General features: G+C 49.7%; 10 protein-coding genes across 10 annotated transcripts; 3 read left to right on the plus strand and 7 right to left on the minus strand.

The window, feature by feature from the left end:
• Window positions 1-144: 144 nt before the first annotated feature.
• On the minus strand, window positions 145-849 carry N0V96_000117 (uncharacterized protein; the record flags this gene model as incomplete). Its single annotated transcript, XM_053191741.2, has 1 exon — window positions 145-849. The coding sequence occupies one exon, from the start codon at window positions 847-849 to the stop codon at window positions 145-147; it is 705 nt and encodes a 234-aa protein (XP_053050825.2).
• Window positions 850-1,329: 480 nt separating this feature from the next.
• N0V96_000118 (uncharacterized protein) lies at window positions 1,330-2,293 on the plus strand (the record flags this gene model as incomplete). Its single annotated transcript, XM_065755835.1, has 2 exons — window positions 1,330-1,931; window positions 1,984-2,293. 2 exons carry the CDS (start codon window positions 1,330-1,332, stop codon window positions 2,291-2,293), a joined length of 912 nt encoding a protein of 303 aa, XP_065615075.1.
• A 2,791-nt stretch (window positions 2,294-5,084) lies between these two features.
• N0V96_000119 (uncharacterized protein) lies at window positions 5,085-5,966 on the minus strand (the record flags this gene model as incomplete). Its single annotated transcript, XM_053191739.1, has 2 exons — window positions 5,085-5,544; window positions 5,611-5,966. 2 exons carry the CDS (start codon window positions 5,964-5,966, stop codon window positions 5,085-5,087), a joined length of 816 nt encoding a protein of 271 aa, XP_053050823.1.
• A 931-nt stretch (window positions 5,967-6,897) lies between these two features.
• N0V96_000120 (uncharacterized protein) lies at window positions 6,898-7,347 on the minus strand (the record flags this gene model as incomplete). Its single annotated transcript, XM_053191738.1, has 3 exons — window positions 6,898-7,127; window positions 7,185-7,279; window positions 7,304-7,347. 3 exons carry the CDS (start codon window positions 7,345-7,347, stop codon window positions 6,898-6,900), a joined length of 369 nt encoding a protein of 122 aa, XP_053050822.1.
• A 172-nt stretch (window positions 7,348-7,519) lies between these two features.
• Window positions 7,520-8,934, minus strand: N0V96_000121 (uncharacterized protein; the record flags this gene model as incomplete). Its single annotated transcript, XM_053191737.2, has 4 exons — window positions 7,520-7,791; window positions 7,862-8,253; window positions 8,316-8,751; window positions 8,835-8,934. 4 exons carry the CDS (start codon window positions 8,932-8,934, stop codon window positions 7,520-7,522), a joined length of 1,200 nt encoding a protein of 399 aa, XP_053050821.2.
• A 681-nt stretch (window positions 8,935-9,615) lies between these two features.
• N0V96_000122 (uncharacterized protein) lies at window positions 9,616-10,575 on the plus strand (the record flags this gene model as incomplete). The annotated part of the gene is made up of 2 exons (XM_053191736.1): window positions 9,616-10,246; window positions 10,535-10,575. 2 exons carry the CDS (start codon window positions 9,616-9,618, stop codon window positions 10,573-10,575), a joined length of 672 nt encoding a protein of 223 aa, XP_053050820.1.
• Window positions 10,576-12,886: 2,311 nt separating this feature from the next.
• On the plus strand, window positions 12,887-13,625 carry N0V96_000123 (uncharacterized protein; the record flags this gene model as incomplete). Its single annotated transcript, XM_065755836.1, has 3 exons — window positions 12,887-13,239; window positions 13,442-13,505; window positions 13,590-13,625. 3 exons carry the CDS (start codon window positions 12,887-12,889, stop codon window positions 13,623-13,625), a joined length of 453 nt encoding a protein of 150 aa, XP_065615076.1.
• Window positions 13,626-13,824: 199 nt separating this feature from the next.
• N0V96_000124 (uncharacterized protein) lies at window positions 13,825-14,598 on the minus strand (the record flags this gene model as incomplete). Its single annotated transcript, XM_053191734.1, has 2 exons — window positions 13,825-13,901; window positions 14,142-14,598. The coding sequence occupies 2 exons, from the start codon at window positions 14,596-14,598 to the stop codon at window positions 13,825-13,827; spliced, it is 534 nt and encodes a 177-aa protein (XP_053050818.1).
• A 34-nt stretch (window positions 14,599-14,632) lies between these two features.
• Window positions 14,633-19,259, minus strand: N0V96_000125 (uncharacterized protein; the record flags this gene model as incomplete). Its single annotated transcript, XM_065755837.1, has 5 exons — window positions 14,633-16,357; window positions 16,404-16,596; window positions 16,864-17,410; window positions 17,460-18,587; window positions 18,902-19,259. The coding sequence occupies 5 exons, from the start codon at window positions 19,257-19,259 to the stop codon at window positions 14,633-14,635; spliced, it is 3,951 nt and encodes a 1,316-aa protein (XP_065615077.1).
• Window positions 19,260-23,051: 3,792 nt separating this feature from the next.
• N0V96_000126 (uncharacterized protein) lies at window positions 23,052-23,764 on the minus strand (the record flags this gene model as incomplete). The annotated part of the gene is made up of 2 exons (XM_065755838.1): window positions 23,052-23,596; window positions 23,758-23,764. The coding sequence occupies 2 exons, from the start codon at window positions 23,762-23,764 to the stop codon at window positions 23,052-23,054; spliced, it is 552 nt and encodes a 183-aa protein (XP_065615078.1).
• Between the last annotated feature and the right edge of the window lie 1,585 nt (window positions 23,765-25,349).

Genomic DNA, 25,349 nt, shown 5'->3' on the forward strand with positions numbered 1-25,349 from the left:
ATACCGACGTCGGCGGATGCGAATAGTCTCCTGTTCAGCAACGCGGGCTGTCCGTGGCGCTGTTCTACGTCGAAAGCGTATCTGTGTTGTTAGTCCGCGAGCTGAGAGTGGTAAACTTTTGGAAACAAATCTGTATCGAATAACTCACATGGTCGAAACCCGATTGCCGTCTAGTGTACCATCGCCGTGAACAAGATCCGTGTCTGTTACATAGACGGTAGTCTCGTCAGGCGAGAAACAAATTCCATTTGGTCTGCCGAAACCGTCCGCCATGGCCCGGATCGAAGACGTCGCCGGATCAAAGCGATAGACTTGGCTAGGCAGGGTCGCAGGAGGGCGGTAGCCTTGCTCGTGACCATAGGGCGGATCAGTGAACCAAATGCTTCCATCTTTGCTAACGACAACATCGTTGACAGAGTTGAATGGCCGAGAATGGAAAGAAATGATGACAGGCTCAGTCGCATATGGCGGTGTTCTTGACATCTTGAATAGACCGCTAGGTCGTGTCATTGAGCCTTGGGCACAGAAGAGAATGTCGTCGCCATAGTTGACGCCACCGTTGCCCATCGCGATATCTGGACTTGAGATCTCTTCATGCTTTACAGTTTTCCCACCGCTGGGCAACGATATTCTGGAAATCTGGACTTTTCTAGAGCCATCTTTATCCGCGAACTGGTTGCTCGTGATGAATAGTTCATCGCTTGAAGGGATGAAAACGCCGGCCTCGTGAGCGAAAGGGTAAGAGTCGACTTGGAGTAAAAGATCCAGCGAAGGGCTCGAACCAATGATTTCTCGAAATGATTCGTCATGAATTTGCCATGAATTGAACTTTTCTGCGTTGGCTGACATTATGAGCCGTGGGTTGTAATGGCAAGCAGTGCTCTATACTGAAGAATGAATGAAGGGGCTTATTTCGCCAGGCCCGAGGTTTGCCCCTCGATCAAGACTCGTATGCGAGCCTGCTTATTGAATGACCTGATTACTAGACAGAAAGTTCAAGCCGAGAAGCCACGGAACCCACAAGCCCACCTACGGAGTACACCCCGCGAAACTAAGATCGCCCATTCCGCCTCCAGATCAGATCGTGCCGGGGGCCGAGGTCCAAACTTTCCCTCGAGACGACGCTGACCCCACAGCAAGCCCGCAGCGCGCCTCTGACATACAGCTGCAAACACAATTACACATCATCACCGTGTTCACCAGCCCATAGATATGATTGAAATACACGGCAAACTTTCAACGTCTGGACCGGTCTGGTCTGGAACTTTGTGATTGTTCCATAAGACAGTCTCATTAAGCGGAGTTCGAAGAACGCATCTTATTGTAAAAATGATTGTGTCGGCAAACTGGAAAGATGAGAACAGGACAATCCAAATCCTGACCAAAGCCGAAAAGGGCCGTTACGGGGTCATTGCCGCCATTGCATATAACCTCGAGCAGATCCACGGCCTCGTCACCGCAGCCGAAGAAGCCCGCTCGCCTCTAATTATTCAATTCTTCCCTTGGGCGGTCACCTTTGCCGACGGTTTGCTCGTCCGCACCGCCAAAGAAGCAGTGTCCCGAGTATCTGTCCCAATTTCGATCCACCTCGACCATGCGCAGGACGAGAAGATTATCCAGTATGCAGCCGACAACCTACCGTTCGATAGCATCATGGTCGACATGTCCCACTACGAAAAGGCGGAGAACCTGGAAAAAACGGCCAAATGGGTCAAGTATTGCCACCAACGCAAGATTGCCACCGAGGCCGAGCCTGGGAGGATAGAAGGTGCCGAAGACGGCGTTATGGACACGGCCGGATTGGAGGCTAGTAAGACTACCACCGAGGAAGTTGACGAGTTCATCGCCACGGGTGTGGATTCCCTCGCCCCAGCGTTTGGCAACGTACACGGCGAATACGGAAAGTTGGGTCCGCAACTGGACTTTGAACGGTACGTACATGTAACGGTCGTTCGACGCGCAGGATATGATTTCTTGATAAAGATCCCTCCCGAACAAGGACGCTGATTACGAGGTTTGCAGATTTGAAAAGATACGCGCCCAGATTGCCGGCAGAGTCAGGGTTGCTCTGCACGGTACAAACGGATTCCCTCCAGACCTGATGAAGAAGTGCATTGCTGCGGGCGCGACAAAGATAAACGTCAATCGGCTTGTTCTGGACGACTATTATACCCATCTCCGGTCGCAGGTCACGCGATTGCCGCATACTACGCTTATTGAGGAGGGCACGAGCAACGTCATCCGGCAGACGAAGGAGTGGATGGAAACTTGTGGCTCAGCGGGACAGGCATGAATAGAAGTTGATTCTGGGTATTATTAAGCATCGGAAGCTTCCCATCGGAGCTTCAACTCCTCGCCGAGCGGCTTCACGGGCCAGCCTGATCGAGCGTGACAGGCTTCTAGCAGATTTAGAACGCATTTCCGCTCTCTGCTGCTCTCGAGGGGTATGCCGGCTTCGGTGGATCAGAGTTGGTTTCCTGCAGCGGAAGGGAAGACGTACCAATGAATAGACACTGAGAGCACAAAACACTCGATGGATAGTCTGACAGTGTCATGCCGATACCGCAAACTTTCTTGACGCACTCCATCAGACGCTTCCGCTGCTGCGTATACTGTTCAAGTCCGCCTAGAACAGGTACATTCATTAGGAGCAGGATGTGAGAGCAATAGTAGATCTGGAAAGCTACCGCTGTGAATGGTCATTATGATTGCCCACGAACATCTGAAGAGGTGGGCTTACCAAACGCCGGAGGATTGATCCAGATTGGCTCGAAGATGTCATCAGGAGAACTCGGGTACGGGAGTGGTTGAAACTCGGCCGTTAGGTGCCGCCTCCAGTTTTCCAGCATTTCTCTTAAGGCGTCCGCCGCCGCGATTCTCGCGTGAGGATCATTCTTTCCTGCTTCGGTCTCTTCATACGAGCAGAATGCGACCACTTGGGCGAAGAAGTAGACTGACCGCGCAGCCAACTCAGACGGGCCTAAATCGTCTAATGTCTTCAGTGGCCGCCAGAATGTGAAAGGACGACGCTTCTCACGAAAGGCAGCCCACACATCCTGGCATAGCCATGCCCACCAGACAGCTTGTTTCAAACCCATAGAATCGCCGTGTATGACTTGCGAGCGTTGGATCCAGAATACTCCTTTCAGATGTCTTTCCCAATCTTGTCTCGAGCCATCGAGCATTTCGTATGCTGATACAGTGATGCTGGTCGCGAGGAGTTCGAGACTCGTTTTGTATGTGTCGTATTGCATTGCCTCTTGGATATAGTGTAGGGTCTTGTAATAGTATCGTAGTGCGTCGTTGGGGTCTCGGGTCTGTGTGCCGTCTGAGTGCGTACTCAAAGAGAGGTGACGTGCAGACAGAGCGAGGACGGCATTGAGCAGCCCTACATTATGCATCTACAGCATGCAACAGAAGCTCGTCAGCAAATTGCCTTCAACTTCTACTTCAAAAAATGTAACAGGTGACGAACAGATGACGTACTGCAAGTTGAGGAACGAGCGTTCCAAACGGACGTCTAGGTTCGAATAGGTCCATCTAATACCAATAGGAATTGTTACTTAAAGCATTTTCCGAGGAGATACTTTCGCAGCTTACCCATCTACTAATGTGTTGCACAAAGTTTTGAAAAACAACATGTTCCTGCGCCTGGATCAGTAGAGGCGTTGCCGATCGCCAAGCCTGTTTCTCGAGGCATTGGTATTCATCGAACGTCGGAGATCTCTCATGCAAGTAGGGATGCGAGGCGCATGGCGTAGGACTAAGGCCTTCTCCACTGGTCTTGGGTAAACCCCGCCCCACAGCAGGTGATTGCACGACCGAGCTTGCAAAGGGATCGACGCCTTCTTCAAAGTTGACATTGGTGAAATCGATTTCTTGCATAGCCGCATCTTGGAGAAGCAGATCGACCCAAATGGCCGTGGCATTCTCCAGGTTCGCCCCGAATGAGCTGGACGTTTGTGCTGTGCCTCGTGGTGTGATACCTGTGCATAACGCGTCGACTTGCTCTGGGGAGTCTTGCTCGAAAGCTGGTCTATCGCCCGTACTGGCGTGATTGGACGTATCTATCCCTTCGTCATTAGACGGTGCTATTGTGGTAGCGCTCGCAATGCTTGATGTTTGTTGTTCTCCAAGCGTTACTGCCGGTAGAGGAGCTGCTTCGTCATCACAGATGACGGGCTGACACTCGGAGTTTGGCGGACTGGGAGACCGAGGCGATTGAGGCTCTCGAGGAGTCATGGACTTCGGAGTACCACTGTTCGGGGTGACTGATACAACAGGACCGGACCGTTTTCTGTTTGGTGGCCGCCTTGGTGTGTAAAGACAATTGTGTTTAGTTCTCTCACATCCACCGCATATCGGTTTTCTCTCGTCGCACTTGACATGACGGCGGCGACATGTTGCACTGCGGGAAGCAATTGTCAGATTTGAGACAGCTTACGAAGAGTTTTCTCCAGATCTAGGGCAGGGATAATACTCACCAGCCGGTACTGTTTCTGAGGCCGCGGCCACGACTGAGGCGGCCACGGGTGAAGTAGGGTTGTGGATCCTCATCATCAGCGCCCATCTTGATGATATTTATGCCATTGAACCTGAACAAGTGGATTGTAGATGGGAGATGGATTTGATGTGTGGCTACTGTCACAGGATGTCGGGCAACGACATGCAGAGTCGAGTCGTGTGGTGCTATTAGGAAGAGGAAGGTGGAAGCGACAGGGAACACTGGCACTTGGAGTTGCGAAGAGTCGCGACTGGTTGGAGAAGTAACCGTACTGTACAGTACGTACTACGTGGGCACGGGGCAGATGCCCGTGCGGGGTAACCTGGAGTGCCCCGCTAAAAGGTTGGAGACGGCTCCGGCTCGGCGCGCCCGGTGTGGAGCCGCCGGTCTCCGACTGGGGCCCGGTGGGATGGACAGTAGTCTGGTGCTTTGCACGCTTGGGGAAGGGCTGGGATTTGGCGATTCTATGGGTTTATTTGTTTTTATTTTACTTTTCTTTTGGTTCCATGGTACAAAGTGTTCTTCGTAGAATGTGCCACATTGAGCTTCTGTACCGAACGTCGAGAACTATGTCTAAAATCTACTGCAAATGAACGTACATGCCACCATCCACTAACATCTGGGAACCCGTCATGAATCCGCTTAATTCCTCACAACCCAAGAAGACCGCCGGCCCAGCCAGGTCATGGGGCTTGCCCACGCCCATGGGAATACGTTGCTCAAGATACTTGCGCTTCGTCTCATTTTGCATGTCCTCCTCCGCCAACTGTGTATGGATGGTGCCCGGAAGCAAAGCATTGCATCTGATGCGGTGCTTTGCGAGAGCGACTGCCATTGACTGGATCATTGACAAGACCGCTGCCTTTGTCGGTGTGTAGTGAGTCTGCAAACCTCCACCTTGCAGAGCGCTGATTGATGAGATACCAATGATTGATCCTCCGCGTCCTTGCTTGACCATCTGGTTCGCCGCTGCCTGGCATGAGTAGAATGCGCCATTGACGTTGACGTGTAGTGTTTTATCGAATACTTCCTTTTCGAGTCTGTTTGCAATTTCGTTAGCGTTATTAACTCTAGAAATTCTGTCGTGGAACACCAAAAGAACATACGTGAGAAACTCAGCGGGCTTGAAGATACCAGCGTTCGCAATGAAGACATCCAGTCCGCCCCATTTCTTTACTGCTGCGGCAACGAGACCCTTTCCGGTATTTGGGTCTGTCACATCGCCTGCAAGCTCAATCAACTCGCCCGTCGGAGAATCTTTGGGGGCATTTTTCCTGATCTTTTCCGCCTCCTCGATCAGGCTGAGTCTGTGTGTTTCGTCGCTAGGGAGGCCGAGGTGGTTGACTGCGACGTTGGCGCCGTGTCTCAAGTATTCGAGTGTTATCGCACGGCCAATGCCAGTTGTACCTCCGGTGATGCAAGCTGTTCTGCCTTTCAGCAGCCGCCAGCTTGATGAAGCCATTTTTGATTCAACGCGCGAATGTAACGATTTTCGATCTCAATCTTCAACAGCGTGACCAGCAGTTAATGGAAATAATTTTGGCTAAATCATACAAGCCGGGGTTCAGCCCGCTGCGGTACAATCTTGTTGACTTTGCCCACATCACTCACCTCGCTTAGCCTCATCCTCCGCGCTTTGACTTGCTCCGGATCGGAATGTTCACATCTAAACAGCTATCTTACCCCGCACCCTCGTCTCGAGGGAATTGAGGCTGCATGAAAGTGGACCTGAAAGACTCGTGTCAGGGAGGGTACCACGTTTTCAGGTCGACCCACGCCAGTATCGTTCGGGCAGGGCTAGTAAGTTCAGAACTTAATTGGTATACTATTGGTAACAAGTCAGGTGGTTTATCGAATAACTTGTTTTGGCTTGATTCGCTTCAGTCGCTTACCTTACTTGTGTTGCCTTGGCACCTACAGGAATCAAGGACCAGTGTGAGAAACTTCAAGCTAATGCACCGCGGTATGGTCAGATGTAAGGCTCATATATCCGAACTCTACATGGTATGCGGAGATTATCATGGCAACAGGTTCATGGCATGAGGTTGGTGTCACGGGAACTAACGAACTGCTGGCTGTTTATTCTTGGATGGCCAAGGGAAATCTCAGCCAAGGGCAAGAAAAAAAAAAGAGAAGTGTTCAGTGTTTGCAAGCGATCAGCTTTCCGAGAAGCCTTCTCTCTTCATCGTCGAAATAATATGAGACGCAGATAGATTCGACATAATAATGCATATTGGCCATTGGCGCTAGAGCTATGAATCGAGAATGTCCGACAGTTCTCCTTTGACCTCCAGACACTCTTGCAAGCCTGTTCCACACTCCACTTATTCTCCTGCAACCCCTCTTTTGAGTCAAGTTGGAGAGATCGAAAACCGCATAGGACGATGCCTGAATCATTGAATCTCTGAACCAGACGACTTCTCAACATGGGTGCTGGAGTTCTCTCCCTTGCTCTCTAGATCTCCCCTGACAGCTGCTCGAACGGCACCAACACGACTTTCGTGCTCGGCTTTGAGCTCTTTGAACTTCTTCTCCGCATCCCACGTCCAGGGCGAGTCTGCGGCGAAGAGGAAATCGATTTCCTCAAGAGTTCTTTGATTCGACTCTGGGTACAAAGCCCATACTGCCAATAGTTAGAAAGACGGAATAGACAATTGGGGTGAAGAGCTTGTCAACTTACCGATTGGAATACTAATGACGTTGATGGCCGCGAAGATGTACATCGCATTCTCATTGATGGCTCCAATGATGTACGGAAGAACAAGTGTCAAAGTACTGGGTTAGTGTGGAGTTAGCGACATGTCTTGGGCCACAATACGTAGAGACTTGGGCGTCTTACCCATTGCCAATACTCCATCCAACGACGCCCCAGGCGTTACCTTTGGCTCGAACCTGCAACGGGAAGATCTCCGCCGGGTACAACCAAGGCACGGTGAGCCAGGTTGCGCCAAACACAAACGTGCTTCGAAAGCGTCAGTGATTCACAGAGTATAAAATATGTGTCGAGATGACTTACTAAAGGAAAACCATTGTAGCGGCTGCGGCTCCCCAGGAGTTGGCAACGTCGTCATTTCCAACAGCTCTGGCATTCAGACCGCCGCGGGACAGGCCACCGACAAGGAACATGGCAATGCCTTGAGCAACCGAGCCCCAATACAATGTCCAACGTCTTCCAATCCTGTCAATGGTGAAGACGCAGATGAGCGTGGCGAACATGTAGAAGATGTTGTTCAGACCAGAGATCCAGAGAGCTTTAGATGGACCGAAACCGGCGATGTGGAAGATGGCTATTCGAGGTTCTGGTTAGCTAGGGGGTTCCCGACAGTAAGAACGGATCGAAATGGGTTGATGACTTACTTGGGCCGTACATGGTGATACCAGCGATACCTGTCCAGCATTGGATGATTTGCAGCCAAATAACAAGTTGCACTCTTCGGCCTGTGTGGAGTTTTCCACACTTGAGACCAAAGAGCATGTGGTGGTACTTGGTTCCCTCGGCCGATTGTTCAAGTCTGACCACATCCTTGATGTCCGCAAGTTCCGCCTCGGCGATACCGTCATGGGTGCCTCGGAGCCGTTGCAGAATGTAGAGGGATTCATCGTCTCGTCCGACCTTGCAAAGCCAGCGAGGTGACTCGGGGAATAGGAAGCATCCGAATAGCAAGAAAAGTAGCGGAATAATCTGGAAGGCAATGGGGAAGCGCCATCGGAAAGCAGACTCGCCATTATCGATGAAGCTGACAGCATATCTGGGTCGAACAACTTGATTAGTTTCATGTTCCAACTTTTCAATCTGCTAGTTGAATCTTACCCAAGCCAATAGGCAACGACAACACCAAAGATGTTCAGGGTAAACTCCATGGCGATGAAGGCACCTCGAGAGGTGTAATCTGCGAGCTCCGATGCCCAGACAGGCACGATGCCGTTCAAGATGCCCGTACCAATTCCATTGAGAAGACGAGCGCAGATCATCCAGTTCGAGTTCATAGCGGTACACTGCAAAGACGCGCCGAAGATACCCCAAAGAGCACCAATGGCAATGGTCTTGATTCTGCCAAATCGGTCGCCGATGGATCCTCCAACCATACAGCCGATCAGGGTGCCGAGATAGAAGACAGACATGATGCCGCCTTGAAGCAGAGTGTCGGTCACGACCGGAGTGCCATCGGCGTCGACATATCCAAATTTCATTAGGTCGATGTAGTGTTTGGCGTTGTTTACACCGCCCATCATTCCTTGATCATAACCTGGACATCGAGTTTGTTAGCGTTTTAAATCATATCAGGCACATACTTTTGATGTATGGACGAGTTGAAGTGGTCAGACGAACCAAAGAAGAAGATTGACATTCCGGCAAGGGCGTTGACAGCAATGAGAAGCGCTCGCTTCTCGAACTTCGCCGTCACCATCCATTTGTGACGTTGGTCCATCGTAGCGATTGTGAAACAAAATGATGCAAGACTTTCCGTTGAGTCCTACTCTGAGTCGAATAACAACATACTTTATGTTACAAGTCAGAAGTCAGAGTGTCTTTTTCTAGTTATACAAGATATTACTCTTCAACTCGGAACTCGTCCTAGTCTGCTCGGACTGATCTAATCGATCAAAAGTGACGTAGTCCAACCCAAGAACCGGACTACCTTGGACCAACGCGGGGAAACCCCATGGGGACGTCAAATGGGTTGGTATCACGCAGCAGATCATGCCATTCAATCTCTCAAACATCCTAGCTCGAGACGACCGGTGGGAGGCCTAGCAGTGCCCATGGCTTCCCTCGAGACGAGCACTCGGTTGCTGGGCAGTGCTGCTATGGCTGTCGAGTCTCCGGAAGCAGGGTCATCGATAGCGTGGAATTGTATGGCCACAATCTTGACCCATGCTTGTCTTCGCATAGCTTGCTGTCAACAGATGGGGAGCTTTGTGTTGAGCCACCTCAAGTCTGAAAGATCATTTGCTCTCACGAGACGATATCTCTCACATGGCTTCGAAGATTTGGATACAGTTTTTCGGTATATAAGACTGCCTTCAAGATGGTGAATACAAGCATGATTAGAATGTGAACCAAGTAGTCCGGCAATAATTGAAACCCGTCACAAAAGCAGTATCTCAACATGCCTCTCTATCAACCCGAGGACTTGTACGCTCCAATCCTTACGCAGTTCTCCCTCAAAGGGAAGATTGCGGTAGTGACTGGAGGGTCAAGGGGTATCGGTGCTGAAGTCGTTCGCGGGTTGGCAGAGGCTGGCGCAGACGTCGCATTCATCTACAAGATGAACGCCAAAGCAGACGAAACAGCTGCCCGAATCGCAAAAGAGACGGGCGTCCGCGTCCAGGCATATCGATCCGATGTCACGTCCCGAGGGACTATTGCGAAAACCATCAATCAAATCGCCAGCGAGTTCGGCGGAGGCCGCATAGACATAGCGGTGGCCAACGCGGGCGTCTGCGCAAATGTTAAGTCGCTCGAGTACACGGAACGGACATGGCATGATATGAACAGCGTCAATTACGACGGCGTCATGTGGACTGCGCAGGCTGTGGGAAACATCTTCAAGAAGCAAGGGAGAGGAAACCTAGTCATCACCGCTTCCGTGAGCGCTATTTTGGTCAACGTACCCCAGGAACAGGCTGCCTACAATGCTTCCAAGGCGGCAGTCGTGCAGCTTGCCAAAAGTCTCTCCGTCGAATGGGCCAATTTTGCGCGCGTCAATTGTGTATCGCCTGGATACATCCTCACCGAGAGTCAGTTGTTGTTTTTCTTCCCCAAAGTCGTATATTTGACACCAAACCCACGTGCAGTGTTGCTTACCGTGTTCCCTGCAGTGTTGACAAAGCAGCCGAAAGAGCTGATGGAGCATTGGCTATCAATGATCCCAGGTGGCCGGGTTTGTCATCCTGCCGAGCTAAGAGGAGTGAGTGACCAACCCTTCGGGCCTGCATTGCATGACACATGGACAGCCCGAACTAATGTGTCTCTGGATCGATAGCTCTATGTCTTCCTTGCCAGTGATGCATGCTGTTACATGACAGGATCAAACGTTGTGATCGATGGCGGATACACATTGCCGTAGCCTATGACCAGGCTGGTGGAAGTCCGACAGACTGGATGTGAGCTGCATCATGACGGACGGAGCCTGCAGATACCCGGGATAACCACAGGGAATCCAAGACCCCGATCTCGACGCTAAACCAAGGTGGCCAACGACAGCATCCCATGCTTCCTCGTCCAGAATCAGTTCCTGCGGAGTAGTTAATTAGACTTTGAGAATTTCCTTGAAGAGGATGTATTACTCTCCTCTTGTCTGCGGATTCCGTCGGAGTTTTCTTCCATCGAGACTCGCTCAATTTTAGATGAAGCCCCCCCCCCACATCCACTGAACGTCGCTTACTGTGATGGGCTGGATACTCCCTCACAAGTCTCCGCAAGTGAATCCTTCGAGCCCTAAGTCGACCCTGGAATAGCATAAGGCTTGAGTGGCTTGATTCTGTCTTTGAAGTGTTATTTCGAGACCCCAGGGGTCTGTATCTAACTGGTCGATCAATATGACCTGCACGGGCATGCTACAATGAGGCAACCAACACAGTGTCTTTATTTACTCCATACACGAACAACGGGCAGCAATGAGCCACTTCCTCTCTTTGACGGAGGAAACAAGGTCTTTCCACTCAAGTACCGCTATTTTCAGCACCTCTTAAATGCCGCTTGGTTGGGGTAGCGGGGAAAACCAAACACCTCTAGCCTGGAAAGTGGGAATGACCTAAGTCAGGTTTTTTCTCTCCCATTCGGATGGCCCGCTCATGGCCAAGCAAATTCCAAATTCCAGAGCGCGCGCGCCATCGTCGCTTATCTCTTTCTAATTCACTACACCACTATGCTTCGTCACAACTCACCATCCTTCTTCACATGCCTTAGTAAACTTTACGAAGCACCCTCGTCGTGAAACGCGATCGTGATGTTTCGAGAATCAACGGAGGGTTGAGAGGTGAAGGATCTCAACCCTTGGCGAGGTTCAATATCAACATAGTGAATGGAGGGACAAAGAATTCAAGAGAAATCAATGATAAAGCAGACATGTTCACACAATGTTTGCGTTTCACTCACTACCAGCAACTGAACAACTCTCGCAAGCACAAAGACGACGAAAAATATTATTTAAACGATGTCTTCACTTGAACACAACATGAAACCAGCGACGACGCCTGACCAGGGCAGTTCGGTACCAAACCACCTCGACGTAATGGAATCAGCAACGGAGCAGAGAACTCATGGGTTCTCTTTGGTCGAGCAGAAGAGGATAATGAGACGGGTTGACATTCGTCTTGTCGCAACTGTTGGGCTGCTGTACTGCTTCTCTGTGATTGACCGGTCGAACCTTCCATCCGCCGTCGTTGCCGGTATGAGAGAAGATTTAGAGTTGACTGGCAACCGATACGTGAGTTTAAATCTCTGACAAATCTTTATTTCTTTGAGAAGATGCGTTGTTTGAGATGACTAACAAGCAAATGTTATAGTCAGTCGTTAGCTTGGTTTTCTTCACGACCTATATCACTTTCCAGCCGGTCTCCGTCATTCTTGGGCGAACATTGGGCCCTCGGGCCTACTTCACGGCCATCACAATGATTTGCGGCGGTATCGTAATTGGCATGGGCTTTTTGACGCACTGGAGTCAGCTCGTGGCTTTGAGAGTGATTCTTGGTGCGCTCGACTCTGGATTCTTCCCTAGCTGCGTTTACCTTCTGAGCACTTGGTACACTCGCTGTAAGTTCTTTCTAGATTTAGAGTTTCAAAACTTGAGCTTGTACTAATACCTTTCAGACGAAGTGGGAAAACGGTACTCGGTGTTCTACATGATTGTCTGCTTTGCTTCTGCATTTGCGGGAATCTTGGCTTTCGGAGTAAGTGCATCTTAAGTTCAGCATGAGTTTTTGAATATTTGCCTCTCAAATTTGGTGAGGTAAGTGTCTGACCATACCCTTTTCGTAGCTCACCCAACTTGATGGGACCGCAAACCTCAGGGGCTGGTCATGGATCTTCATCATAGAAGGTGTCATAACCTGCGCTATCGGCATCGTCGGCTATTTTCTACTCGTAGGGTTTCCAGATGCTCAAAAGAGCGTCTGGAACTTTCTTTCCCAGGAGGAAACTGCTTGGGTGATTTCGAGAGTTCAGGCCGATAGAGGAGATGCGGAATTGCCGTCTTTCAGCGTCAAGAAGTTCCTCACAGGCGGGGCTGACATCAAAGTCTGGGCTTTGTCCATCATCTACTTCAACAACGCTCTCGTAATATTCTGTAAGTGGTGCAAGAATTCTTCTTAAACCGCTCGCTAACCATTTTTTGTGAAGCGCTATCTTTCTTTCTGCCAATCATCCTCAAAGACAATATGGGATTCGACACGGGAAAAGCTCAGATCTTGACGGCGCCACCGTACGTGTTCGCCGCAATCATCACTTACACCACGGGCTGGCTTGGAGATAGGTACATGCTTCGAGGTCCCATTATTGTTGGCGATATGGTCTTGTCGATTGTTGGGACCTGCCTGATGGGCTTCCACAGCGATGTTGCCGTTCGATACTTAGGCGTCTTTCTCATCACCGCAGGGAGTGTTAGCGCCGTGCCGGCGACCATGGCGTATCAGGCGAACAACATCCGAGGACAGTGGAAGCGCGCATTTTGCAGTGCCATGGTAGTCGGCGTTAGTGGGATTGGCGGCATCGCCGGCTCTCTTGTTTTCAGGTACGTGTGTTGCAGGCCTAGTCTATATCCCACGTGTGCGCCTTACCTAGTGTCCTTCCTGATATCGAATGAATTCTTCTCTCAAGAGGCGAGTGAGTCACTAACCTAACAACAGAAGCCAAGACAAGCCTCACTACCTGCCTGGATTGAGCACTGGTTTGGGATGCGCGGTTCTAAATGTCATAGTTGTTTTTGCTTTGAGCTTTTACTTCCGCTATTGGAACGCGAAGGCCGAGCGTGGTGAGGTTGAGCTCGAAGCGTCGGATGTAAGTTGTCTCTCCAACACATCTGTCTAGATATATCGAGCAAAATATGTTTAAAAGTATTTGCTAAATTGTATATCACTACAGGAAACCCAAGCATCGGACTTCCGCTACACCTACTAAGAGCTTATCGCAGGCCCGAACTTCCACAAAGAATTGGTGCAATCTTGATTAGGGCATTGGCGGCAACTCTGCATTCGATACGTGGGCATGAAGCAGCAACTTGGCGTTTGAGGCGTATGTTTGGGAGATCACAGACACTGGAGAGCGCATAAAAATACCCATTCGTTTCTTAGCTTTCCCGCACTTGAGCCCAAATATTCTAAGCCCAGTGTCGTGGAGGCGAACTCCATTGTTTCATCAAGAAGGCTTTCTCGTGCGGCTCTGCAATTCCGAACTCTGTGACAGATGTCTTCACGCTATCAACGAGCTCAAATCCCAGCTTTTCGTACATCGGCTGCGCAGTCTTGGTAGCCATTACCCAAACTTTCATCCCGACTGCATTAGCTCGCTCTAGGCCACTTCTCACTGAAACTGAAGCAATCCCCTTCCGCCTGTGATCTAGATGCACAGCAAGATAATCAAGAACTGCTGCAAGTCAGCTGATATGAGAGTCGTCATTGAGAACAGTGTTCATACCCAGAAATGGGCCTTCCTGCGATCGCATTGCGGCAATTTCAGTCTCCTCAAGAGGAAGCCCAAGAGCAGCTTGTAGTTTTCCATCCTTATCACTGATAGAACCGCCATCGGTATTGGCCTGGAAGGCTGCCCTGAACTCATCAGCTTCATCTTGTTTGAGTCCGCGAACAGCTGCTTCGGGCCAAGAAATGCGGTCATCATCACCGAGTAAGATCCATCGTGCGTAGCCCACAACTTCACCATTATCGTCATCAACGGCTTTCTGATGTCTTTTCTTCTCCCTACCGCCGGCGAGTCTATGGGGCATACGAGCCGTGGCGCCCTCGATGATCTCATTCAAAGGCGTTGGCTTCCAGAGCGCGCGCCAATGAGTATCGGTGTGATAGAAGGTCTTCATGTTGTTCTTCGAAACTTCCGCGGCGTCGTCGTAGTTGACGGTTGAGACAGTGAATGGCATGTTTGAGAGTTGCTAGCGACTACAAGTACATGAATCAATTTCTCCAGAACTCCTCCCAAGCCTCCTTGCAAAGAACATCTCGCGTCCGTTTCAGAAGCTCACCAAACTCCACCGGGCCTTTGCCCTCCAGGAGGACTTTCCCATCTGTAACTCCTCTCCAGCCTTCGACAGGTAGTTTCAGAAAATCGTGTTCTTTATCACAAGCCGGAACAGCGTCATATTGCTCCCCGGCATCCCCATCCGTGGCTCGCTTGTTGTAGCAATCTGTGCAGAAGAGTACGTCGTGACAGACCATACAGGCGTAAGCGGATTTCTTCCCCCACCAAGAGAACTTTTGGCCGCATGTTCCATCACAGAACAGTTCAGCGCCTTCAATGAGGTCCCCTTCGTCGGTGGGCCGTTCATCCGCATCGACATCTGACTCTTCATCATCTCCATCGTCATCGTCAGAATGGTCGTTAGCCTCATCGTCCATCAATTTGACCTTAGGGTCGAGATGACAGAACACAGCAGAGTACATAGTGCGCGCCATTGTGTGTAGTTCTTGGCCGTTGCGTATGGAATTGCCAAGAATGTGAAGAGCTTTCGATAGACAGACTAGATTGTCTGCATCATTCCAACTGATTGTGTCACTAAGTGCATCGATACAGCTGATCAAAACACCTTGCAGAGTGTCCTGAAAATTGGTTACAGGGCCCAACTTCAGATACATCCGAGAGAGAACGATTAGGCGGAAATTGAGATACGTGATTGATGTCGGCAGTACGTCGAGGGCGAGAGGGCGGCTAAGGAGCCCTTGGATAGTAGTAAGCAATTCCGTCTTGTGCTTCGGCTCATGCGAGCTTCGGAAAATGCCATAAAGCAATTCGCTGTAGCCGTCAACTGCACGAGTAACAGTGTAGTCGGGGGATGCGTCTGTGATGGCGTACGGATAGCCTGTTGAACCACTATCGAGAACCTCATCTAAAGCTAGTCTTGCTGCCTCGATGTCCCCGGTTACATGCTGATAGAGTAACGAAAGATCAATTCGCAGCGGTGCGGCTGCATTGACGTTTTCCAAGTACTGAATGGAGTCCAGGTATAATTGGATGATAAGATCAACTTCCCCTGACTGGATGGCAACATTACGGAGCAATCGTGATCTCTCGTCGTGGTAGTCATCGTATTCCCAGCAGAGCCAGGTAAGTCGCTGTAGCGGACTCCAACTCTTCAAAACGCCGATGAAGCCCTTCTTGCTGTTCTCCTCCGAGAACAGATCAAGTTCTTCGTTCAGAATCTCCCCAGTCATCAGGATTGTCGGATCGACAGACCTTGCGTGAGCATATGAGATGGCGGCTGCCTCGTTCATCTCTAGCTTTGCCTCCACCCTCGCTTTGGTGATACACACAGCGTGGCGCAAAGACAGCGGAACAGTTTCGTCGTTCATCTTTTCGAAACACTCGAGAATATCTCGATGACCGGCCTGTGCATCATTCTCCAAATGAATTCGGGCCATAAGCTCCCTGGTTCTGACGATGTCGAGAGCCCCATAGAGACCGTCTAAGGCATTTTGACACAATGTCTCTGCGGGCTTCAAATATTTGAAGTGTAACATTAGAGAAGCAAGTGCGCGGTATCCTGCGGGTTCAATTTTAACGTCTTCAAAGAGACTTTCGATGCCGAGGACACCTTGTTTCTCGGTCAGGGATTCCCCTATGTTTCCGATCTCAGCTTCGTAGGTTTTCTTGGCTTGCTGCGAAAGAATAGGGTCCAAGTTGCTCTACTCGGGTCAGTGAAGATTTCATGTAGGGAAAAGTGGAACGTACAGTCTTCATGGCATCCCTCGCTCTTCGGTAAGAAGCCAAGGCGGTGTCGACATTAAGTGAAATGTAAATTTGCCGCAAGTGAGCTTTGACGAGAGAGATCAAGCAGTTCCGCGGATTCTCTGAGACAATTTTCCACCACTCGCCCGCATCCTCGCTTAATTCCTCTTCGTGGATGCTGAGGAGTTGACTCCATCTAGACAGTCTTTCGAAAACTTCAACAGTGAATGTACTCGAGTAGGTGGACCCAGTCCACTCCATCATCCGAGCGAACGACTTTTTGTTCGATAAAGTGGAAGCTAGTGCCTCCATGACCTCTATTTGTTCCTCAGTCGTATGACTTTCGAAGTCAATGCGAGACCAGTGTGATACAATGTTAACCACTGCATAACGACTGAGGGCACTGGAAATTGGGAATGGGTAATGGCCTGTAGTGCAGGCAAGCTTGGTGCAGTCTAGAAACATCTGCCGATGAATCTCCGAGGGCCTTATGCGGTGGGCGTGGATGTCGGTTTTGTCAGGTTCTTCAATGAAGAACGATCGCATCGAGCGCTCCTTGAACTTCACAGGCAGCTCACCATCGTTGTAGATGGCCTCACGGTCGACAGCTGTCTGCGTCTTTCCCAACTCGCTTACTGCTGTGCCCCATCCGCCCTGAGCCTGGATCTTGGCACGCTCTTCAGCATCGGAACCAGGATCACCAACCTGGAGAAAGCTTTCGAAGGGTTCGGGAACCTGTTCAAGGTCAAAGTTGACATTATTCACCCACAATCGTACTAGTGAAACTACTTCGTTGAAAGTCAATGGTCGGAAAGCAAAGGCCAGCCAATGAAGGAGCTTAGACACAATGGGCTTGTGCTCGAGCTCAGTTCGACGGTAGCAGTCGGTCAACAAGCCTTCATAGATCCCATGAAGTCCCAAAGGCAATGGTTTTTCCAGGTTCCGGATAACAGCGCCTTCGCGGCCTAGGTTGTCAAAACGCGCAAGCATATGCGTAGCGTACAAGAAGTCTAGGTCGTTAGTATGCCACGGTACATCTCGGTCGAAAGAAGAACTTACTCGGGGCTATCTCCTCGACCTTGTCCGCAATACGTTGTTGGACGTAGCGATCGAACTTTCTCATGGTAGACAAGGAATTGATGTGACTCCAGATAAACGCTCTCAAGTCTTCCTTTTGGTTTTCTCTCGTGACATTGACCGCGAGCACGGATGATGATTCCTGAACACTGGAAAGAACCCCTGGCCTAGACGTAAAAGCCACAATGATTCTCAGATTCTCCTCGCGTATCACTTTAAGAAAATTAAGAAATTCGGTGAGATCATCGAGCTCATCAAGCCCGTCCAAGAGAAGAAGCAGCTTGAACTTGGAGGCTTTACCAAACGCGGGAACCAAGATCTGACGAATGAGCGATTCGGCGACATACGAATCCATGTCGAAGCCATCCTTGATTACCTCTGCATTGACCAGCTCACAGAGTGAAGCATTTTGTTCGACAGCTTGGATGATGACAGTTGTAATGGCGTTGCAGAAGTTTGAGAGACTGGACGACTGTTCCCGGAAGTAGAAATGTGCGGCACACGTCAGCTTAGAAGTGTCGTTCATGGCTTCATTAAGCAGCCTTTCGTAGACTGTAAGCCCGATGTGACTTTTCCCAGAGCCAGGTTCGCCGGTGATGGCCAGAGTCAAGTGGTCGGCTTGGCCTTGCTTCAGCCACTCATCCCATGCGGGCTGCAAAAACACCCAAGTGCAGGTGTCCTTAACAAGTGTCTCCTTCAGGACGTGGTACTCATGACCTTCACCCTCTACCTCAACCAAGATGTTGCGGATTCTCTTTGCAGATGGAGGCTTATTTTGCTCCGCCACCTTGGCACGGTGGTCATTGCCACGGTCCTTCTTTTCTTCGCGTTTTTGTTCATTGAAGGCTTTCAGCAACTTCGCCATGTCACTTTGGATCATCTCGGTGGTATCACGAATTGAGTTCATGATCTGCATCTGCTTCTCCAGCATTGCAGTGTGTGTTTCTTGGTTGGTCAATAACTCTGTGCTCATCTTCTGGATCTCTTCCGTGTTGCCAAGGATTGCAAACTCTGTCGCTTGCTGGAGACGTCGAATCTTGAGATCCATGCCTTTACGAGCGCCGCCCAACTCGCTATCCTCGCCGTGAAGAAGGTTACTGATCCACTTCTCTATTGGAAAGATTAGAAACTTCGAATGAGTGATTGATGATGTTTTCTTTTGTTCCTTGACTCACTGAAACGGCCTAGCTCGATGAACTTGTGCGCAAAGCCACACATGACTAGAAAAGACGTGAAAACGTCCATGAGACAGTTTTGATAACCCTTGTGTTTCGGGAGTCTAGTCTCAAGAATCGTGATACGCTGCAAAAAGCTGTTCATGTCTTCAAAGAACACCATCACGATGTCATAGTCTGCCGAGACTTGGCGGCATGCCTGGGTTTCGAATGAGCTTGGTCACAACATCAAATGAGGAAGAGGACCACCCACGCTTAGCATTATGGTCACCGCGGTGCCAATAGCTGCAGCCGGAGGGAAAGCTGGAACGGCTGCCGAGACGAGCTGCTGTGCGCCCTTCTCAATGTAATCGAGATTGGCAGCAAACAAACTTCGCAGTTTGTCCACTTTCTTGTCGTTATGGCGAAACTTGTGAAAGTTCTCCATCTCGTGGGTGCCTTGATCGATCATCGCCTGAACATTATCAAACTTACGCTCGAGGTCGAACCCTACGATCCCTTTGTAGGCTTTGAGGGCCTCTTTCCACAGGTCGGAAACATCGCGATTGTCGTTCTTCACCGCCTCCGACACCTCCGACACCTCCTTCTGGGCGGCGCTGACTGTCATTGGTAAATCTGCTTCCAGCATAGGTCTTCGTTGGGCATTTGGCAAAGATGGAAGGTTTCGCTTGGTTGAGGATGGGGATTCACGCCGTATTTGTAGACGGTATTCATTCAAACATTGAGTCGAACTACTAGTAAGGAGGGAATGAAGTTGGGGGCGGTTTCGAAGCTAGACAGGGCAAGTAGCGCCTGGTCGGCTGGTTAGTTGCGAGATGGCGCGCTGATGGTGGCTCACGAATATGCAACTCCTGCTGACATGCAGCATCAGCTGAAGCCTAGAGGTCACACCCTCGCCAATCCTTTTACCTATTGACGCTTATTCGAGAAATGCCGTTGTCTGACCGAACCCAGTCAAATGTCGTATCCAGGTACGACTTTCCGTTCACAGCAGCTCTGCATCAACTCTCTTTACCCCCAATTGAAACTGCTTAATACAACAAGACTGCCGAACTCTGCGTCGGTGATTTGCAACCAATACCAGACATACGTACTGGCACAGTATCGGCTGTTGTAACGGGCAGGCGAGCGAGGACATCCCCTTGTGTTCTTGAGGGGCCAAAGGACCAAGGAGTGCCCCAGTAACTTCTCGACGGACTGAACTATTGCGTATGATACTGATCTAATGATATTCCTTAGCTGTAACATGTGCAAATAAAACTTCAGGAACACAAGTATAGCCGTAGACTCCTATCTCTATATCGTTATGCAGTTTTTTGAGGCTCCTCTTAAGGGCAGCGCATGATCATACAACTTTCACTCCAATCGTTGAACGAGGTCTGGAACATGGAACGGAGCTTACCTGCCTAGCCCCCACGTGTCAGTCATCTGCACGCGCGACTTAGCCGCCATAACCTTCGCTGAGAACATTCAAAATCTCCCACTAATTGAGTTGAACAACCAAACAGGTCTTCGTTTGACGCTTCGCCAAGCTAGAATGTTGTTGAGAGGGCGACCCGTCATGGGCCCACCGTGAATGAATCTGAAGATCCCTGACACGGGCCATTCTCCGCGCGTAGCACTTTGCCAGATCGAGTGTAACGGGCATGTAGACCCGATCATGCAGCAAAACAAAGTTGCACGTTGTCAATAGACGTATACGCAAACTCCGCATCTCGCTGCCCATGTATAGTTGTATCGAAGCTGGAACCTTGTTGAGTGTCTGGGGAGATCTGGGGGGAAATGGCGATGATTTCCTCTTATGCTCCGACAGTTGATCAAATGCGAAATGCATAACACTTGGTGGGCACGTTTTTCATACTTTTTTCCTGCAAACGGTTCGCTTGTGAAGCCCAATTGATTGCTCTATACGAAGTATTCTGATCCCGAAACAAGACAGCTTATATTGAGCACATTCCATTAAAAAAGCAAGACTGGTGAGGTACACGGATACTTATAGTATGTAACTCGATTATGGCTCGAGCTTGATGACCTTTTGCTTTGGTGAGAGACTCATTTAACATCAGGAATCGCTCTCGCGGTGTGCAAGGTGGATTAACCCTGATAGAGAAGGATTGCGAGGCCTCTACTTAGGATAACAAGGTGGCAGCGTGGACATCGCCTCGGCACTTCCCAAATGTCTTGACGCGAGACCACAAGGCATCATGTTCGTATTCACAATGCTGAATGGCTCCCATATCAATTCGGGACCCTGGAGTAGTAGCTCTCGGTATTTGTGACGGCTCCGGTCCCGGGTACGAACGCGCGTATCGTTCGCTCTGCCGGGTGGGGATAATTCGCCATCTATCTCCGCGCAACAACTCCACAACCAATGACCGCATTGACAGCTGAGTTAGTCTGAGCTATAAGAGGCCGAGAAGTATGAATCTTGGGACAAAAGTAACATCCGAGTAAAGTCCAAACCATACAACTCGACACGATGGCGGATATGACACGGAGTGCAGGGCTCCTGAGCTTTGGGCTTGTCTCCGCCCCTATCACTCTTGTTCTCCTCGTAAGTGGCGTCTATAACTCGCTATTTACGGAACATTCATTGGCCACTGACGGGTTGAACCTTGAGCAGTTAGTCTTGTGGAGAGCCTGGATTATCATCTATCGACTCTTCTTCCACCCCCTTCGAAAGTACCCCGGGCCCATTCTATATGCGGCCTCGCGCCTTCCTCAACTTGCGCACTTCAGTCTCGGAAGCTCGCATAGCATGGTTGTTCGCCTACACAAGGAATACGGACCAATAGTACGCATCGGACCTAATCAACTGAGCTACATCGACCCTAGAGCATGGAAAGACATCCAAGGACACCGAGTCGGTGGCCGTGGCGGGTTCCCCAAAGACAGGGCGCTCATGGGTCATCAAGAACACTCTGATATCCTGCACGCAGATGATGCAACACATACAAGACAACGCCGTATATTCTCTCATGCTTTCTCTGAAAAGGCTTTGAGAGAGCAAGAGTCACTCATCCGCGGTTATACAGACCTCTTGGTATCTAAGCTTGGAGAGAAGGCGTGCCAGCAGGGTGAGCAGCCACACCACGACGAGGCCATTGTCGATATTGTGAGGTTGTATAACTTTACTACCTTCGACATCATGGCCGATCTTACCTTTGGAGAGCCATTAGGTATGCTTCAAGATGGCGATTATGTGCCATGGGTAAGCAACATCTTCTCGAGTGTCAAATACATGGTCATGGGAACCTTCTTGCGAGTCTACCCAATCTTCGGACAACTCTTTGCTCCGCTACTGTCGAGTTCCCTGAAGGCAGAGATGGAGAAACATACAAAGTATTCGAACGACAGAGTAGATCGCCGTCTACAATATGACAAGGACAGAGGGGATATCTGGAGTCTCGTTCAACGAAACGCTGACCTCAACAACATCTCCCGGGGGGAGATGTACGCCAACGCCCAAATATTCATGATTGCAGGGACTGAGACAACAGCTACGTTGTTGAGCGGGCTCACTTTTCTTCTGTGCCGAAACCCTGACAGGTTGAAGATTCTGTCTGATGAAATCCGGTCGCTTCATCTTCAGGATCTGAACATCATCAACCTACAAAGGCTTCCATACCTCAACGCATGTTTAGAAGAGGGACTTCGCATGTATCCCCCGGCTCCGGGTGTGGTTCCTCGTGTGGCTCCTCAAGGGGGGTCGACTGTTTGCGGGCAATTTGTCCCAGAGGGAGTAAGAAACAACATCTTCTCTGAACCCCATTAATCAGCATTGCTAATATGACTACAGACGACTGCAAGCGTCGCGCAGTACGCAGCTTACACTTCAACCTACAATTTTGCTGATCCGTATGATTTCGTACCTGAGCGATGGCTGGCTGAACCGCCCGAGAAGTATGCAAACGACAACAAGGAGGTTGTTCAGCCCTTTTCATATGGGCCAAGAAATTGCATCGGCAAGAAGTAAGTATCTACCAAGCTTTTGATTGACCCTGTCACGATCCTTCGGAGACATTGGTGGTCTAGCGCTGACACTCTTAGTCTTGCCTATCACGAGATGCGCCTCATTTTAGCCGCAGTGCTGTGGAAGTTCGACATTGAGCTTGCGGATAAAAGCTCGAGTTGGATGGAACAGAAGTCGTTTGGGATTTGGGAGAAGCCACCATTGAAGGTTCATCTTCATTCTCGTAGAGAATAGGCTGTCAGCACGGCAAAAAATATGGTAGCATAATGGTTTCATTCGATTCAAGACAGACGCTGGAGCAGTGATTTGACTCATAGTTTTGCTGTTTTTTCAATTATCACTTTCATAGACAGTACAAGAATTAGCTAGAAAAGCCATAAGAGTTATCCTGACTCCTCAACTTGAAGAGATGGCCGCCTTGCCTGCCTACTCTTTCAACCACTTCATAACTTCTATGACGTTTTGATCCGGGGGAAACACAGGATACCAATATTTGATGACTTTTCCGTTCTGAATCGCAAGAGTGACCCTCTTGATCAGCTTTCGCTGTTTCCACTCAAAGATAGGAAGTCTCGCCGCGGTCGCGAACCTCAGATCAGCGTCGCTCAAAAGATCATAAGGCAAATGAACCCTTCCACGGAGCTCCTTCTGGGCTTCCGAATTCTGAGTAGACACACCAAAGACTTGAGCCACCCCAAGGCTTTTCAGCGCCTCAAAGTTGTCCCGGTACGAACAGGCTTGTGGCGTGCAGCCTCTGGCACCTGGGATACTGTTCCACTCGGGAGGGACATCTTCGCCTGGTTCTGCAGTACGCGGATAGATAAACACAATAGTCAATCCATTTAAGTTTGCCAAGTCGATCTTCGCAGAGTCATCTTTCGCAGAGGGGAGTGGAACGCTTGGCAGGTTGAAGCCTGTAAGGTGGTCGCACAAGCCGTCGTCCTCAGGTCTAGGGATGTCGAGGGGTAGGTCTGTATTTCTGTCATTAGAGTGCATATTCTACCATTAAAAAACTTCGAGTCGGTTCAAAACATTCAATTTCCTCCCCAATCATGTTATCTCTCTTTTACATTCCGCTCCAAGTGCTTTTGTGTCGGGCTCGGAGCTCGCTTGTAGGTAGAGACCGACTTACCACTCATGTTTGGGGCGTTCTTTCTGAAAAATGCAGCCGCAAAACTGGGAGAGATTCAGGAATTTGCGGGGAAGTTTTTGGATAGGTTAAGCTTGGGTTGTTGGTCAATCAAATAGCCTTGCTGACCCTATGACGACATGTCGTTCCTGTGACTACGCCAGTTTAGGTAGTCTATGATACCATGGAGCTTGCACTTCCTTTCGCCCGCAAGTCACATCTAGAAAAGCACTAAGACAAAGAAGCGGATTTCGGCATTTGTACATGTATGTTCTGGACTGCTTTCTGAATAATAGGATTATAGCTGCTGTATCCGGGGTTGGTCACGAAAGATTACAACCAGGATAATGGTTTCTTTTGCGGAATACTGCGTGTGTACATACAGATTACATGTACATTCAGGATTCTGAGCTCCAATAAGAAAAGAATGAATAGTTGACTGAATTGGATTTAATAGAAACTCTATGAATCTCTGGATCATTCTTAGTAACACGATTGGCAGCATGGTAGGATCAAATGGGGCGTTGGTCACGTTACTATGTATTGACGGCTGATTGACGAGTGTTTACTCTCTATCTATCATGATCTCCATCACACCAGGAGCCTAATTGGTCGTAGGCTCTTGATACGAAGCCGCACGCGCAAAGACAACAGCCAGTCGTCTACTTAATACTGGTTATCTTGCAATAACGCCCCTCATCCCTTGTGGTCTTGTTGTCGAGGTAAGTCGTGTGACGCTGTCTAATCAATCGGTTGATCATACGTCATGACTGGTATGTCCCGCGCATCCGGGTTTGGTCTGTCGTACCAGAATGATATCGAAGGATAGATCTTCTTCCACATTCTCCTATAGCAGTGTATGTAAAGCTCCTCACGATCTTCAAACCTTCTCTCGACCGCCCCACGCTCGATTCTCTCACACTTCGCAAAGTAATTGTCGGCATTCTCTTGGTCACGGTCAATCGCGTCGAGCTTACGCCGGGGAGAAAATCGGAAGAGCGCCCAGCATCCAGCCTTGTTATAATCGTCAATGACGATCGTCCTTTTGTTGTCATACGCCCGTCGACTTTCATTTCGACGTCGAAAGTGCAAGACTTTGATTTCGTTGATCCGTGCTTCGTACTTGATGTGTAGTGTTCGGAGACCCCTGCGTTGTTTGATCTCGAGGGTTGATGGTGTTTCTTGCGAGGCAACGTCGGTTTCGGGTTCCGACCCTGACGACGTGTCGGGTGAAAGTTGTTCTTCGATGAGACGTTCTTGAACTACACTTTCGTTCATAGAAAGCCTATGACTGACTTGTGTGAAAGACCTGGGCCGATGCGGTACGGTCCACGGGCGGGCGCCGCTTGCGGTCCCTGGGTATGAAGACATGATGGACAACTGTGTTATGTCTTGGTGTCATACAAGCTAATGAATTCTGTTGGATTCTGGAGAAGATACCATTTACCTATAAGCAGTGTGGAATTCTATACATCCTGATGGCATATGTTTTCTCCGATATGCTGAATCTTCAAACATGCCGAAACCTATCTCCGGCAGTCATGAACCTCAATGGCTGTGACCTCAGACTGGAGCAGATACCCTCATGGTCTTTC

The sequence above is a fragment of the Colletotrichum fioriniae genome, assembly GCF_027942845.1.
Source record: "Colletotrichum fioriniae strain IMI 355084 chromosome Unknown scaffold_1, whole genome shotgun sequence".
Lineage (NCBI taxonomy): Eukaryota > Fungi > Ascomycota > Sordariomycetes > Glomerellales > Glomerellaceae > Colletotrichum > Colletotrichum fioriniae.